Source organism: Pseudorca crassidens, chromosome 10, assembly GCF_039906515.1.
Source record: "Pseudorca crassidens isolate mPseCra1 chromosome 10, mPseCra1.hap1, whole genome shotgun sequence".
Classification (NCBI taxonomy): Eukaryota; Metazoa; Chordata; class Mammalia; order Artiodactyla; family Delphinidae; genus Pseudorca; species Pseudorca crassidens.
In genome coordinates, this window is record NC_090305.1 from 72,487,476 (window position 1) to 72,505,845 (window position 18,370).

At 41.8% G+C, this 18,370-nt stretch overlaps 1 protein-coding gene across 2 annotated transcripts in view; it reads right to left on the reverse strand.

The window, feature by feature from the left end:
* CHDH (choline dehydrogenase) overlaps positions 1-18,370 on the reverse strand; it is a 74,523-nt gene that overhangs the window by 18,309 nt on the left and 37,844 nt on the right. For both annotated transcript variants that reach the window (XM_067754780.1, XM_067754779.1), the window contains 4 exons: positions 2,769-3,526; positions 1,981-2,132; positions 1,096-1,225; positions 1-135 (listed from right to left, as the gene is read on the reverse strand). In XM_067754780.1, coding sequence (XP_067610881.1) covers positions 1-135; positions 1,096-1,225; positions 1,981-2,132; positions 2,769-3,471 — 1,120 coding nt within the window. In that variant the 5' untranslated portion in view covers positions 3,472-3,526. The remainder of the gene's footprint in view (positions 136-1,095; positions 1,226-1,980; positions 2,133-2,768; positions 3,527-18,370) is intronic.

The window sequence follows — 18,370 nt, forward strand, 5'->3', positions numbered from 1 at the left end:
CTGTGAACTTCCAGAGCCACTCCAGGCCAATCCGGACCTTCCTCAGGGGCTTTTGTGCTGAGTGGAGGGTGATGGGGGAGGTGCACGCCTGCTGGATGTATATCTCCAGGTGGTCTTGGAGGTTCTGGCCAACTCCTGAAACCAGAGGGGGTGGTTAGGAAAATGTCTCCCAAAGGGGCTTAGCCGGCCTCTCAACATCCCCTGGTTTTGAAAACTTTTCCTCCACCCACTTATCTGCCAGGCCAGCTCCTGCTCATTCCCAGGGACACCACTCCCTCACTCCCAGCCATGTCTGGCCCTCTCGGATGCTGCCAAAGCTGCCTGCCCTTGACACTCGCTCCCAGGGCAGCACCTGTAACCATCCAGGTGCCTTCCTGCTAAGCCAGCACCCTCCACCGGGGCAGTGCCCACGCCTCCAGCCGGCACCACTCAGTGAGCTGTCCCAGAATGGCTGACCCTGCACCCTCACCCCTGGCCTGGGGAAGGAGGGAAGCAGGCCTGTCATGCTGTGCAGACCCAGCATGAGCCCATCCAAGCTAAACGGGACACTGGGCAGGTCACTGTCATGGACCAGCACTTTCAAAGACCTCTTATGATAAAACTTCAAGCTCTGGGAGCTTGAGTTATAAGAGAGGGCAAGAGGGACAGGGACAGGCTCCAAAGGGCATCAGAAACAGTCTATGAAATAAATATTAGGCCTGGGAGAACCATCTGAACATGAACAGCATGTCAGGGTAGCTGGTGTGTCCTGAGGATGGACAACACAAAGGCCCGGACCCCTCTTGCCACACGGCTGCCCTGTTGACCTGCCTGAGCCTGGCCCAGTGGGCTTTACGGGCAGATGCTCCCTGCTAGAGGTGCCTCGCTACTGAGAGGGATGGGATGTCTGGGGAAGGGAGGAAAACGACACAAAAGCTTGGGGTTTCGCTGGGGGTAGGAGTCCAGCGAGGCCTGGGGGACCTTCAGGCTCGCGGGAACAATGTGACAGTTCTGAGGAGCCCTGACTCCTGTCCCCTCCCCACTCCATGCTAATAAAGTATAATAACTTTTATTTAACAGGGACACCTCTGGGGCGCAGTGGGGAAGAGAGCTCACCGGGAAGGTGGCACACCACCGGGATGCCCAGTTGCTTGAGGTCGTCTGCATTGCCCACGCCCGACAGCATGAGCAGCTGCGGAGAGTTGATAGCACCTCCGCTCAGGATCACCTCCTTGCTGGCGAAAGCCTGGAAGAGGCGAGGGGCCAGGCAGCTCACACTTTCCCAGAAAAGCCAGTCAGAACCCCAAGAATACAGCCTTGGCATGACGCACCCACATGGTGGGTGGGGATCCTGCCCACAGGCTCCAGAGCAAGGAAGAGGATGCTCAGGGCGCCCCTAGGTGAAAGTAGCCCACACGTGCAGCTGTGGGTGTGTGTGATCGGAAATCAAGCGTGGTTCATACTCTGATGTATTCTGTAACAGCCTGACCGTGACGATGGTCTTAAAAACAGGACTGTAGAGCTTAAATGAGATAAATGGAAGCAGGCACTCAAACAAGCAGTTTAAATAAAGCACATGGTGAGCGAGATCTTCACGTGGGATGCAGAACAATCCCCACGTGCTCCTAAGTGGAAAACAGCACAGTGCAGAAGTAGGGAGTGTGATCACAGGTACGGTTTTTAAAGCCTCTGATATAAACCTATCAATTTCTGGACAAGTGTGGAAGGCAATAGCAGAAAGAGGTTCATGGGGGCACTCATGCCCGGGCACCACGGGCCCTGTGCAGGTGGCTAGACTGGGGCTTCCTGACCTCTGCCAGGCCACCACCTCTTGGGGACAGTCTTTCAGGCTGTTGCCACCAGCCGCTCACTCCTTATCATCATGTTGATGGAGACAAGGACGTGACTCCTACCCACCCACACTGACTGAGCATGACCACGGGGTCACTGCCCACTCCCTCCCAGCCATGTGAGCTGCCCATGTGGTGGTCATTCACTCACCCTGTGGCTCTGGCCGTTCTTGATGTACTCCACACCCACTGCACGGGTACCTTCAAACAGCACCCTGCTCACAAATGTCTGGGTCTCAGCCGTGAGGGTGGGGCGGCTCAGTGCCGGATGCAGGTACGCACAGGCCGTGCTCCAGCGCTTGCCTGCAGGACAGAGCAAGATCAGTCACAGCCCCAGCCTGTTCCCTAGGCACCTATCGTGGAGTGGGAGGTAGGGAAGGACTGCAGAAAGAGGGAATTTGCCCTTCCCCTGACTGTGCAAGTTCTGCCTTCAAAGGAAGGCTGAGACCAAAATACCCTGTCCAACTGACATCCACATCTACCTGGGGCCCCTGGATGCAGGTGGGAAAACATCCCTCACCCTTGACAGGACGACAGAGACCAGGAGTGGCTGATAATGAGAGCCCTGGGTCCACCCGGGCCTTGCCTCTGCCCTGCTGCAAGGCCCGTCACTGCTCTGTGCCTCAGTACGCCCATCTGTACGGCTTTAAAACTTGGGGCTGTGTGGCCGGAGAGCTGCCTCTTCATTCCACATCAACAGGGACCAGAGGATGCCCAAGGGGTCACCATCTCCGAGTCACTTCTCATTGGCTTTGAATGGTATTCTGTGGCCTGTCGCCAGTGTAATCTGTCATATCCCCTCCACCTCAAACCAGTCCCAGTCTGTCCACACTTACTGACCATGACAGGTGGGGGCAGGAGGGTCGGGACTGTGATAGAGCAGCGTTTCGTTTTTAGAGGAGGAACCTGGGAGATGGGGAATCGGAGGCCTCGCGCTACCTTCGTGGATGGTCATATCCATCCAGCCGAAGCCCTCTTGCTGGAAGCCGTTCATGTCCTCGGTGAGGGGGTAGCCGGCCTCCTGCGCCGCCTCCAGGAACGCGCGGTGCAGCGGGTGGCCGCTCTTGCCCCGGGACACCCGCAGGGGGCCGTCGCCGCCGCGGTACCTCCCGGCACCCAGCTCATGCGCCTGCGCCTTGCGGAAGTAGGGCAGGCAGTGCGCGTAGTCCCAGCCCACCGCGCCCTCCCGCTGCCAGCGCTCGTAGTCCTCGGCGTGCCCACGGATGTAGACCATGGCATTGAGCGACGACGAGCCGCCCCAGACCCGGCCACGTGGCCAGTACAGCACGCGGCCGTCCAGGCCCGGCTGCGGCTCCGTGTGGTAGCACCAGTTGTACCTGTCATCGCACAGGTTGGCCACGAGGGCTGCGGGCATGTGGATCTTCCACAGGAGCCGCTTGCTCCCCGCAAACACATCCTTGGGCCCGGCCTCCAGCAGCAGCACTCGCTTGTCGGGATCCTCTGTGAGCCGGCCGGCCAGCACGCAGCCAGCGGAGCCCGCACCCACCACCACGTGGCTGTACTCACCCCTAATCCGGGGGCGCTCGCTGGCCAGAGCACGGATGCCCTGGGGCCAGTGCTGCCCCAGGGCTCCCCATGGGCCCAGGCTCCCTCGCCTCCAGCCTCGAAGGATGCACCACATGCTTCCAGCCCAAGTCCTCTTACTTCCACGGGGCGAATGTGATGATTCACTTTGCCTAAAACAGAAAAAGAGGCTTTGAAAAGTTTAACTCAGCATGCACTGCAGAATCAGCCCAAAGCTAGGGCAGCAAAGGGCCCCTGCAGGCCCGCCAGGTGCCTGCCGGGCGCTGGGTGGGGCAGGCCTGGCTGGCACGTCACTGCCCTGGGGAACCAGGAGGAACGAGCGGAAGCACAAGCAGGAATATCAGTCCTGTGGGACCGACGAGCACACGGCTGGGGGCACTGGAGTGGGGAGGTCCCCAGAAAGGCTTCCCTGTGACGTCTGTGCATGAACCTGGAGGCCGGGCAGGAGTCTACCTGCTGGAAAACAGGGGCTTTCCAGGTTTACCCTCACTCCTCATCTGTTCAAGACAGTAAGACAGTTGCTGAGTCCCTACCACGTGCCAGGCACCATTTCCTTTCTAGCAATACTCAGAAAACAAGGCATCTGCTCTCAAAACTGATGGTCTGGGACTAGGGAGACAGACAAGACTTACAGAAATAACCAAAGGAAGGTCAGGGTGAGAGGCTGGAGACTAAAGAGCTCAAAGCCTTTGACCTAAGGGCCCCAGAGGGCATGAGAGGGCTTTTCAGCAGGTGATGGGGTCAGAGCTACAATCTTTTAAGATCACTCTGTTGAGTGATCAATAACTTCTGGAGTATCCTTTCCCAACAATGTTCATTTCCCAACAATGTTCATATTAATCCCAACATGCTCGGTGCACAGAGGTGGAAGAGAGTCAAGATATCCCATCAAGACCTCCACTGACACAGGAACCTCTGAGAAAGCCCCACCCATGAGGCTCAGGCACACAAGGCCCACTGAAGACTGAGGTTGCAACAGGAGAACTGGAAAACCTCAGGAAAAGCCTGATAAATCCCTCGACCCCTTCCACGAGCCTATATCAAGTAACAGCAGCAGCCTATCACTGGAGGTAGACTAAGAGGTGAGAGTGGAGAGAAAGGTTCCACGCCACCCACCCCACCCCATTCCTGCAGGCACAGGAGAAAGAGGCAGCAAGGCCTCCTAAAAGCTAAATCTGAAGCAGGAATTCTGAGAACCTTCCAGCACTCCAGGCCTCGTGCTAGCACAAGGCAGCAGCAGCCCACGGCACAACTCCCAACTGGGTTGACTCAACACTCCACACTAACGACCTGATAGAATGAAACGCATGCCCTTTTCTAGGCATAAACGCTATTTACCTCAGTCCCTACTATCCTGGTACACACAAGATCACGCATTCAGTAAAAAAATTAATAGACACAGAAATAAGAAAAAGAAATGCCTCATTATAAAGAGAAAAGTAGTTAACAGAACCAGACCAAGGGGACCCATCCAGACGTTAGAACTATCAAGCAAAGACTTTAAAATAACCAAGTTTAACATCTTAAAAGATTTAGTTGAAAAGGTGGACATGTTGAACAGATAGGCAATTTCAGCAAAAAGTTGGCAACTATTAAAAAAGGCACAAACAGAACTGCTAAAAATTAAAAAAAAATTTTAATTACCAGAAATGAATAAGTTGACTGGACATAGAAAAGAATAAGTGAAACTGAACATTAGGTTAATAAAAATTATCCAAAGGGAAATAAAAAGAGAAGAAGGAGTGAAAGAGGGAGAGAGAGAGAAAAGAGCAACTGAGAGCATGGGATGATATCAAACTGTCTAAAGTATAGACAACTGGAGTCCCAGAAGTAGGAAAGGGATAAAGGGAAAAAAGAAGAGGGGGAGAGAGGAGAAGCAGAGGGAGAAGGGGAGAGAGGCAGAGAAGGACAGAGAAAGAACAGGGGAGAAAAGCTATCTGAAGAGATAATTGCTAAGACTTTCCCAATATTAATGCAAGACAAAAACACCAGAGATTCAAGAAGCTTAGAGCATCTTCAGCAAGATCAATACAAAGAGAAACACATCTAGGTACATCACAGTCAAATTGCGGAAACCCCAGAAAAAAATCATCAAAGCAGCTGCCCCCCCCCAAAAAAAAAAACATATGTACAGAGGAGTAAATTTAAGAGTGGCTGCAAACTTCTCATCAGAAAACTTACAATACAGGATCGGATCTAGATGGTGGGGGAGTAGGACAGGAAGCTCACCTTCTCCTGCAAATACATCAAAAATACATCTACATGTGGAACGATTCTCACAGAATACCTACTGAACGCTGGCAAAAGACCTCAGGCTTCCAAAAGAGCAAGAAAATCTCCACATCAGTGAGTAGGACAAAAGAAAAAGAGAGAGAGAGAGAGAGAGAAAGGAATTGGGGCAGGACCTGTGCCCCCAGGAGGGAGCTGTGAAAAAGGAAACGTTTCTGCACACTGCTAAGTCCCCTCACTGGTGGCAGGGACTGAGGGCTGAGGCTTGGGCTTCACAGGTCAGACCAGGGAGAGGACTGGGATTGGCTGTGTCAAGGCAGCCTGCGGGGGCCAGGGTGTGCTCACCACAACTGAGGGAGTATGGGAAGAAGCCTGGGCCCGCCAGAGAGGCAAGGCGCTACTGTTGGGTGGCGTGAAAGACAGGGGCAGGGCCACCATAGGAGCTTCTTTCTCCATGTAGGGCACCGCCTACTGGAACTCTGAGGGCAGGTGCGAGCCACCGTTGCCACCTTGGACTTCAGAGACGGGCATGGACCGTTGCTGCCACTGAGGGTCCCTTGACTTGGCACCAAACACTGCCCCTGCCTTCCTGGGAGCCCGCGTGGGCCACACACCTGCACACCCCCTGGCAAGGGGATAACGGCCAGTACACGCTGAGGAAACAGACAGCAAGCATCCAAACCAAAGACAGCCCTCACACCAAAAAAATATTAAACCCACACATGCCACATAGGGATGCTCCCGCATATGAATAGCCCTCCAAGACTACAGTAGATAACTGTTTCTCCTAAACTCACAGAGTAAGAGAAATATAAGCAAAATGAAGAAGCAGAGGAACCACCACCAGTTAAAAGACCAAGAGAATTCCCCTGAAGGAACAAGCAATGAAACAGACCTCTTCAGTCTAACAGACACCAAATTCAAAAAAGAGGTGAACTAACACAATATTGTAAAGCAATTATACTCCAATAAAGATGTTAAAAAAAAGGAGGTGAAAATGAAAATACTGAAGGAATTAAGAAAGGCTATCAGAGAAATGCAGATTACTGTAAAAAAGGAACTAGAAACTATAAGGAGAAGCCAGGAAAAATTAGAAAATTCATTTGCTAAGATGAAAGCTGAGCTGAAGGCAATGAATAGCAGAATGCATAATGCAGAAGAAAGAATAAATGACCTGGAAGACAGAATAATGGAAATTACCCAATCAAAACAGCAAACAGAAAGCCAAATGAAAAAAAAATGAAAGCAATATAAGATAACATAAAGCGTGCCAATCTACACATAATAGGGAAGAAGGAGAAGACAGAGAAAAGGGGATTGAAAATGTATATGAAAAAATTATGGCTGAAAACTTCCCAAACCTAAAGAAGGAAACAGATATCCAGGTACAGGAAGCACAGAGGGTCCCAAACAAGATGAACCCAAACAGACCTACACCAAGACATATGATAATAAAAATGGCAAAAGTTAAAGATAAAGAGAGGATTCTAAAGGCAGCAAAAGAAAAACAAAGAGTTAATTACAAGGGAAACCCCATAAGGCTATCAGCTGATTTCTCTACAGAAACACTGCAGGCCAGAAGGGAGTGGCAAAATATTTTTAAAGCCTTAAAAGAGAAAAATCTGCAATCTAGAATATTCTAACCAGCAAGAATATCATTTAGAATAGGAGAAAAATTAAAGAATTTTTCAGACAAGCAAAAACTAAAAGAATACAGCAATACTAAACCTAACCTAAAAGAAATATTGAAAGGTCTTCTTTAGATAGAAAAGAAGCAAGAAGATATAAAAAGAAGGAAATCAAAATTGGAAAGTAAATCACTTAAAGTAGCCAGTATACAGATCAAAAAGAAAAAAACAAAAACGAAAACCTATTTGTGAAAGCGATGATAAACAAAAGAACAGCAAAAGGATAAACATGAAAATGTAAAAAAGAACATCAAAATCATAAAATGTGGGGAAGGAGAGTAAGAAAATGCAGTTGTTTTTTTTTTCAAGAATGTGTTTGAACCTATAAGACTATAAGTCTAAAGCAAGAAGATATAGGAAGGGGTTAAAATACTTGAAAAACAGGGCAACCACAAATCAAAAACATACAATAGATTCACAAAAAACAAAAAGAAGAGAACACAAGTATAAAATAAAAGGCAATCATCAAACCACAAAAAGAAAAAGGAACAAAAAAGAAACATAGAGTCAACTGGAAAACAAGACTTGAAATGGCAATAAATACATACATATCAATAATTACCTTAAATGTCAATGGACTGAACCCTCCAATCAGAAGACGTAGAGTGGCAGACTGGATTAAAAAAAAAAGAGCCTACAATATGCTGCCTACAAGAGACCCACCTTACGGCAAAGGACACACATAGATTCAAAGTGAAGGGATGGAAACGGAAATGACAAGAAAGCGAGAGTTGCAATACTCATATCAGACAAAATAGATTTTAAAACAAAGGCCACAGAGAAAGATAAAGAAGGACACTATATAATGGTAAAAGGATCAATACAAGAAGAGGATTTTACACTCGTCAACATATATGCACCCAATATAGGAGCACCCAAATACTAACAGACATAAAGGGAGAAACTGATGGGAATGAAATAAGAGACTTTAACACCCCACTCACATCAGTGGACAGATCTCCTAGACAGAAAATCAATAAGGCAACAGAGATCCTAAATGATACAACAGAACAGATTTAATTGATATTTTCAGGATATCACATCAAAGAAAACCCCACATATTTTGCAAGTGCACATGGGACAGTCTCTAGGATTGACCACATACTAGGGCACAAAACTAATCTCAGCAAATTAAAGAGTATAGAAATTATTTCAAGCATCTTCTCTCACCACAACGGCATGAAACTAGAAATCAACCACAGGAAAAGAAATGAGAAAAAAATAATTTCATGGAGACCAAACACCATGCTACTAAAAAACCAATGGGTCAACAAGGAAATCAAAAAGGAAATTTAAAAGTACCTTGAGACAAACGACAATGAAAAGACAATCATACAAAATTTATGGGATGCGGCAAAAGCAGTTCTTAGAGGGAAGTTCATAGTGATACAGGCCTTCCTTAAAAAATAAGAAAAATCTCAAATAAACAACCTAACATACCACCTAAAAGAATCAGAAAAAGAAGAACAAACGAAACCTAAAGTCAGCAAAAGGAAGGAAATAATAAAGATGCAGAAGGAAATAAATAAAATAGAGATTAAAAAAATAGAAAAAAAATCAATAAAGTCAAGAGCTGGTTCTTTGAAAGGGTAAACAAAATTGACAAACCTCTGGTCAGGCTCACCAGAAGAAAAGAGAGTGAACCCAAATAAAATAAGAAATAAAAAAGGAGAAATCTCAACTGATACTGCAGAAATACAAGAAAGAAAAAAAAAAACAAACAAACATAAGAGAGGGAATTCCCTGGCAGTCCAGTGATTAGGACTTCACACTTTCACTGCTCTGGGCCCAAGTTTGATCCCTGGTTGGGGAATTAAGATCCTGCAAGATGCATGGTGTGGCCAAAAAACAATTTTTTTAATTAAAAAAAAAAACCATAAGAGAATACTATGAACAATTATATGACAACATATTTGACAACCAAGAAGAAATGGACAACTTTCTAGAAATATACAGCCCACCAAAATTAAATCAAGAAGAAATAGTTAATTTGAACAGACTGATCACTAGAAATGAAATAGAATCTGTAAAAACAAACAAACAAAAAACAAAACAAAACAACCCCCTATGAACAAAAGTCCAGGCCCAGATGGCTTCACAGGCAAATTCTACCTAACATACAAAGTAGAACTTATAGTGATCCTTCTCACTCTTCCAAAAGATTCAACAGCAGGGTACACTCCCAAAGACATTCTATTAAGCCACCATCACCCTGATACCAAGACCAGACAATGATACCACCAAAAAAGAAAATTACAGATCAATATCTTTGATGAATATAGATGCAAAAATCCTCAACAAAATATTAGCAAACCAAATCCAACAACACACAAAAAAGGTCATACACCACAATGAAGTGGGATTCATCCCAAGTTCAAAAGGGTGGTTCAACATATGCAAATCAATCAATGTAATACACCACATAAACAAAAGAAAATTCAAAAACCACATGACCATCTCAATAAATGCAGAAAAGCATTTGACAAAATTCAACATCCAGTCATGATAAAAACTGTTACCAAAGTAGGTACAGAGAGAACATATTTCAACATAATAAAAGCCATTTCTGACAAACCCACAGCCAATATAATACTCAATGGTGAAAAGCTGAAACCCTTCCTGCTAAAATCTGGAACAAGACAAGGATGCCCACTCTCACCACTTCTATTCAACATAGTATTGGAAGTCCTAGCCACAGCAATCAGAAAAGAAAAAAGTAAATAAAACGTATTCAGATTGGAGAGGAAGAGGTAAAACTGACACTATATGCAGACGACATGATACTAGATATAGAAAACCCTAAGAACTTCATCAAAAACTACTAGATCTAATAAATGAATTCAGCAAAGTAGCAGGATACAAGATTAACATTCAGAAATTGTTTGCATTTTTTTAAACAGCAGATCCTTGTTGGTTGTCTATTTTAAATATAGCAGTGTGTAAATGTCAATCCCACACTCCCAAACTATCCCTCCCCTCCCCACATTTCTTTACACTAACAATGAAATATCAGAAAGGGAATGTAAAAAAAAAAAAACTTTTAGGACCTAGAAGAACTAAAGAGCAAACAAACAATGATGAACAACACAATAAATGAAATTTAAAATTCTCTAGAAGGAATCAATAGCAGAATAACTGAGCCAAAGAATGTTTAACTGACCTGGAAGATAAAATAGCGGAAATAATTACCACAGAGGAGAATAAAGAAAAAAGAATGAAAAGAATTGAGGACAGTCTCAGAGACGTCTGGGACAATATTACATGCACCAACATTCAAATAATAGGGGTCCCAGAAGAAGAGAAAAAGAAAGGGACTGAGAAAATATTTGAAGAGATTGTAATTGAAAACTTCCCTAATATGGGTAAGGAAATAGTCAATCAAGTCCAGGAAGTGCAGAGAGTCCCATACAGGATAAATTCAAAGAGAAACGTGCCAAGACAAATATTAATCAAACTATCAAAAATTAAACACACAAAAAAATAGTAAAATCAGGAAGGGAAAAACAACAAATAACATACAAGGGAATCCCCATAAGGTTACCAGCTGATCTTTCAGCAGAAACTCTGCAAGCCAGAAGGGAGTGGCAGGAAAATTTTAAAGTGATGAAAGGGAAAAAGCTAAAATCAATATTACTCTACACAGCAAGGATCTCATTCAGAATAGACAGAGAAATTAAAACCTTTACAGACAAGCAAAAACTAAGAGAAATCAGCTCCACCAAAGCAGCTTTACAACAAATGCTAAAGGAACTTCTCTAGGCAGGAAACAGAAGAGAAGGAAAAGACCTACAATAACAAACCCCAAACAATTAACAAAATGGTAATAGGAACATACATATTGATAACTACCTTAAAGGTAAATGGACTAAATGCTCCAACCAAAAGACATAGACTGGCTGAATGGATACAAAAATGAGACCCATATATATGCTGTCTACAAGAAAACCACTTCAAACCTAGGGACACATACACACTGAAAGTGAGGGGATGGAAAAAGATATTCCATGCAAATGGAAATCAAAAGAAAGCTGGAGTAGCAATTCACATATCAGACAAAATAGACTTTAAAATAAAGACTATTACAAGAGAAAAAGAACGACACTACATAATGATCAATGGATCAATCCAAGAAGATATAACAATTGTAAAAATTTATGCACCCAACATAGGAGCACCTCAATACATTAGGCAAATGCTAACAGCCATGAAAGGGGAAATCGACAGTAACACAATCATAGTAGGAGACTTTAACACCCCACTGTCACCAATGGACAGATCATTCAAAAGGAAAATAAATAAGGAAACAGAGGCTTTAAATGATACATTAAAAAAGATGCACTTAGTTGATATTTATAGGACATTCCATCCAAAAAACAGCAGATTACACATTTTTCTCAAGTGCTCATGGAACATTCTCCAGGATAGATCATATCTTGGGTCACAAAGCAAGCCTTGGTATATTTAAGAAAACTGAAATGGTATCAGGTATCTTTTCCTACCACAACGCTATGAGACTAGATAGCAATTACAGGAAAAAATCTGTAAAAAATACAAACACATGGAAACTAAACAATACACTACTATATAACCAAGAGATAGTTGAAGAAATCAAAGAGGAAATCAAAAAACAGCTAGAAACAAATGACAATGAAAACATGATGACCCAAAACCTATGGGATGCACCAAAAGCAGTTCTAAGAGGGAAGTTTATAGCAATACAAATCTACCTCAGGAAACAAGAAACATCTGAAATAAAAAACCTAACCTTACACCTAGAGCAATTAGAGAAAGAAGAACAAAAAAACCCTAAAGTTAGAAGAAGGAAAGAAATCATAACGATCAGAGCAGAAATAAATGAAAACAAATGGAGGAAACAATAGCAAAGATCAATAAAAGTAAAAGCTGGTTCTTTGAGGAAGATAAACAAAATTGATAAACCATTAGCCAGACTCATAAAGAAAAAAAGGGACAATACTCAAATCAATAGAATTAGAAAAGAAAAAGAAGTAACAACTGACACTGCAGAAATAAAAAGGATCATGAGACATTACTAAAAGCAACTATATACCAATAAAATGGACAACCTGGAAGAAATGGACAAATTCTTAGAAAAGCACAACCTTCCGAGACTGAACCAGGAAGAAATAGAAAATACAAACAGACCAATCACAAGCACTGAAATTGAAACTGTGATTAAAAATCTTCCAACAAACAAAAGGCCAGGACCAGATGGCTTCACAGGCAAATTCTATCAAACACTTAGAGAAGAGCTAACACCTATCCTTCTCAAACTCTTCCAAAATATAGCAGAGGTAGGAACACTCTCAAACGCATTCTACGAGGTCACCATCACTCTGATACCAAAACCAGACAAAGATGTCACAAAGAAAGAAAACTGCAGGCCAATATCACTGATGAACATAGATGCAAATATCCTCAACAAAATACTAGCAAACAGAATCCAACAACACATTAAAAGGATCATACACCATGATCAAGTGGGGTTTATCCCAGGAATGCAAGGATTCTTCAATATATGCAAATCAATCAATGTGATACACCATATTAACAAACTGAAGGAGAAAAAACATATGATCATCTCAACAGATGCAGGAAAAGCTTTCGACAAACTTCAACACCCATTTATGATAAAAAACCCTCCAGAAAAGAGGCATAGAGTGAACTTACGTCAACATAATAAAGGCCATATATGACAAACCCACAGCCAACATCATTCTCAAGGGTGAAAGACTGAAACCATTTCCTCTAAGATGAGGAACAAGACAAGATTGTCCACTCTCACCACTATGATTCAACATAGTTTTGGAAATTTTAGCCACAGCAATCAGAGGCGAAAAAGATATAAAAGGAATCCACATCAGAAAAGAAGAAGTAAAACTGTCACTGTTTGCAAATGACAAGACACTATAAATAGAGAAACCTAAAGATGCTACCAGAAAACTAGTAGAGCTAATCAATGAATTTGGTAAAGTAGCAGGATACAAAATCAATGCACAGAAATCCCTTGCATTCCTATATACTAATGGTGAAAAATCTGAAAGAGAAATTAAGGAAACACTCCTATTTACCACTGCAACAAAAAGAATAAAATACCTAGATAAACCTACCTAAGGAGACAAAAGACGTGTACGCAGAAAACTATAAGATACTGATAAAAGAAATTAAATATGATACAAAGAGATGGAGAGATACACCATGTTCTTGGATTGGAAGAATCAACACTGTGAAAATGACTATACACCCCAAAGCAATCTACAGATTCAATGCAATCCCTATCAAATTACCACTGGCATTTTTCACAGAACTAGAACAAAAAATTTCACAATATGTATGGAAACACAAAAGACCCCAAACAGCCAAAGCAATCTTGAAAAGGAAAAACAGAGCTGGAGGAATCAGGCTCCCTGACTTCAGATTATACTACAAACCTACAGTAATTAAGACAGTATGGTATTGGCACAAAAACAGAAATATAGATCAATGGAACAGGATAGAAAGCCCAGAGATAAACCCACACACATATGGTCACCTTATTTTTGATAAAGGAGGCAAGAATATACAATGGAGAAAAGACAGCCTCTTGGATAAGTTGTGCTGGGAAAACTGGACAGCTACCTGTAAAAGAATGAAATTAGAACACTCCCTAACACCATACACAAAAATAAATTCAAAATGGATTAAAGACCTAAATGGAAGGCCAGACAGTATAAAACTCTTAGAGAAAAACACAGGAAGAACACTCTATGACATAAATCACAGCAAGATCTTTTTTGACTCACCTCCTAGGGAAATGGAAAAAAAGCAAAAATAAACAAATGGGACCTAATGAAACTTAAAAGCTTTTGCACAGGAAAGGAAACAATAATCAAGATGAAAAGACAACCTTCAGAATGGGAGAAAATATTTGCAAATGAAGCAACTGACAAAGAATTAATCTCCAAAATTTACAAGCAGCTCATGCAGCTCAATATCAAAAACAAACAACCCAATCCAAAAATGGGCAGAAGACCTAAATAGACACTTCTCCAAAGAAGATATACAGATTATCAACAAACACATGAAACGATGCTCAACATCACTAATCATTAGAGAAATGCAAATCAAATCTACAATGAGGTATCACCTCACACCAGTCAGAATGGCCATCATCAAAAAATCTACAAACAATAAATGCTGGAGAGGGTGTGGAGAAAAGGGAACCCTCTTGCTCTGTTGGTGGGCATGTAAATTGATACAGCCACTATGGAGAACAGTATGGAGCTTCCTTAAAAAACTAAAAATAGAACTACCATACGACCCAGCAATCCCACTACTGGGCATATACCCTGAGAAAACCGTAATTCAAAAAGAGTCATGTATCACAATGTTCACTGCAGCTCTATTTACAATAGCCGGGACATGGAAGCCACCTAAGTGTCCATCAACAGATGAATGGATAAAAAAGATGTGACATATATACAATGGAATATTACTTAGCCATAAAAAGAAATGAAGGTGAGTTATTTGTAGTGAGGTGGATGGACCTAGAGTCTGTCATACAGAGTGAAGTAAGTCAGAAAGAGAAAAACAAATACCGCATGCTAACACATATATATGGAATCTAAAAAAAAAAAAAAAAAGAATCTGAAGAACATAGTTGCAGGGCAGGACTAAAGAGGTAGACATAGAGAATTGACTTGATGACATGGGGTGGGAGGGCAAAGCTGGGGCAATGTGAGAGTAGCAACGACATATATACACTACTGAATGTAAAATAGTTGGCTGGTGGGAAGTATCAGCATAACACAGGGAGATCAGCTCCGTGCTTTGCGATGAATGAGAGGGGTGGGATAGGGAGGATGGGAGGGAGGCTCAAGAGGGAGTGTATGTGGGGACTTGTGTATGCACATGGCTGATTTGCTTTGTTGTGCAACAGAAACTAACACGGTACTGTGAAGCAATTATACTCCAATAAAGATCTATTAAAAATAAATAAATAAATCCAATAAATGATTTTTAAAAAGTGGGCAGAACACCCTAATAGACATTTCAACAAAGAAGACATACAGATGGCCAATAGGTACATGAAAAGATGCTCAACATCGTTAATTATTAGAGAGATGCAAATCAAAACTACAATGAGGTAACACCTCACACCAGTTAGAATGGCCATCATCAAAAAGTCTACAAATAATAAATGCTGGGGAGGGTCTGGAGAAAAGGGAACACTCCTACACTGCTGGTGGGAATGTAAATTGGTGCAGCCACTATGGAAAACAGTATGAAGCTTCCTCAGAAGACTGAAAATAGAGTTACCATACGATCCAGCAATCCCACTCCTTGGCATATACCCAGACAAAACTATAGTTCCAAAAGATACATGCACCCCTATGTTCATAGCAGCACTATTCACAATAGCCTAGACATGGAAACAACCTAAATGTTCATTGACAGATGAATGGACAAAGAAGATGTGGTAAATACATACAATGGAATACTACTCATCCATAAAAAAGAATGAAATAATGCCATTTGCAGCAACATGGATGCAACTAGAGATTATCGTACTAAGTAAGTCAGAAAGAGAAAAATACCATATGATATCACTTATAAGTGGGATCTAAACTATAGCACAAATGAACCTATCTACAAAACAGAAACAGACTCACAGGCATAGAGAACAGAATTGTGGTTGCAAGGGGGAGGGGGGAGGGGGGAAGGAGAGGGATGGACTGGGAGTTTGGAGTTAGTAGATGCAAACTATTACATTTAAAATGGATAAACAACAAAAGTCCTACTGTATTGCACAGGGAACTATAGCCAATTTCCTGGGATAAAGTATAATGGAAAAGAATAGTAAAAAAATAATGTATACATGTGTTTAACTGTCACTGCTGTATAGCAGAAATTAGCACAACATTGTAAACCAACTATACTTCAATACAAAATTTTTTATTAAAAAAATAAAGGAAATATACATTCCAGAAGATAATGGAGTGACAAATTTAAAGTACTGAAAGGGGAGGAAAAAACCCAAACAACCAGTAAACAGAATTCTCTCTACCCAGTAAAGATATTTCAAATATGAAGGAGAAATAAAGACATCTTCAGAGAAACAGAAGCTGAGAGAATTTATTACCACTTGGATGTGCACTGCAAGAAGTTCCTCAGGCAAAAGGAGTATGATACCACATAAAAATTTCAATCTATTTATACAAAGAAAGGGGGAGCAATAGGAAATGGTAAAAAATTGTGGGTGTATTAGTTTCTTATGGCTGCTGTAACAAATTACCATAAACATGGTGGCTCAAAACAACACACATTTATTCTCTTACAGTTTTGGAAACCAGAGTATGAAATCAGTTTCACTGGGCTAAAGTCAAGGTGCTGGCTGGGCTGGTTGCTTCTAGAAGGTCACTAGAGGAGAATCTGTTTCCTTGCCTTTTCTAGATTCTAGGGGCCACCTGCATTTCCTTACTTGCAAGAAAGTAGCCCCTTTCTTGCATCAGTGCAGCCTCTTGTTTCTGTCATCACATCTCCTATTTCTGTAGTAGTATCTACCTCTTATTAGGATACTTGTGATTACATCATTGGGGCCACCTGGATAATCCAGGGTTAGTTCTCCACCTCAAGATTCTGAATCTCATCTGCAAAGTCCCTTTTGCCATATAAGGTAACATATTCACAGACTCTAGGGTAAGGACATGGATATCATGCGGGGCCATTGTTTAAGCCTACCACAGTGGGTAAATACAATACACTTCTCCCTGTATTTTTAATCTCTTTAGAATATAATTGGCTATCTAAAGCAAAAGTACTAAAATATACTATAGGGTTCATAATATATGTAACATTAAAATATATATAACAACAATAGCACAAAGAATGGGAGAGGGGAGAAATACAAGTATACTTTTATAAGGTTATTATACCAGAAATGAAGTGGTACAATATTATTTGAAGGTATGCTAAGTTAAAGTTATATATTGCTAAGTTATATATTGTAAAACCTTACACAATCACTAAAAAATTAAATAAAAAAGAATTGTAGCTAATAAGTAAATAGTGGTAATAAATAAAATAAAATATTCAAAAGAGGTAGAAGAAAGTAGGAAGAGATGGGACAAATAAGAGCAAACAGCAAAATAGTAGATTTAAATCCAACCATATCAATAATTGTATGAATTGTAAATAGTCTAAATACTTCAATTAAAATGCACAGATTGCCAAATGGGATTTAAAAAAATAAAGCAAGACTCAAATATATGCTGTCTGCATAAAAAGAAAACCCACTTTATTTTATTTTATTTTTTTGGCTTTAGACCATCAATTTACCTAAATATCATTTTATTATTTATTTTTGCATTTTAACTTAAAATTCTCAAATTAAATTGGCAATCATATATGTCCCCTATAAATTAAAAACTATAAGGAAAAGATGAACTTAAAGATGATTATTTCTTTTAACTATTGGGTTTTTTTACTTTTTTTTTTACAGCAGGTTTATTATTTATCTATTTTATGCATATTAGTGTATACATGTCAATCCCAATCTCCCAATTCATCCCACCACCACACCCCACCCCTGCTTTCCCCCCTTGGTGTCCATATGTTTGTTCTCTACATCTGTGTGTCTATTTCTGCCTTGCAAACCGGTTCATCAGTACCATTTTTCTAGATTCCACATATATGTGTTAATATACGATATTTCTCTTTCTTTGTTTTTAATTTTTATTTTATTATTTTTTAACATCTTTATTGGAGTATAATTGCTTTACAATGGTGTCTTGGTTTCTACTGTATAACAAAGTGAATCAGCTATACATATACATACATACCCGTATCCCCTCCCTCTTGAGTCTCCCTCCCACCCTCCCTATCCCACCCCTATAGGTGGTCACAAATCACGGAGCTGATCTCCCTGTGCTATGCAGCTGCTTCCCACTAGCTCTCTGTTTTACATTTGGTAGTGTATATATGTCCATGCCACTCTCTTACTTCGTCCCAGTTTACCCTTCGCCCTCCCCGTGTCCTCAAGTCCATTCTCTATGTCTGCGTCTTTATTCCTGTCCTGACCCT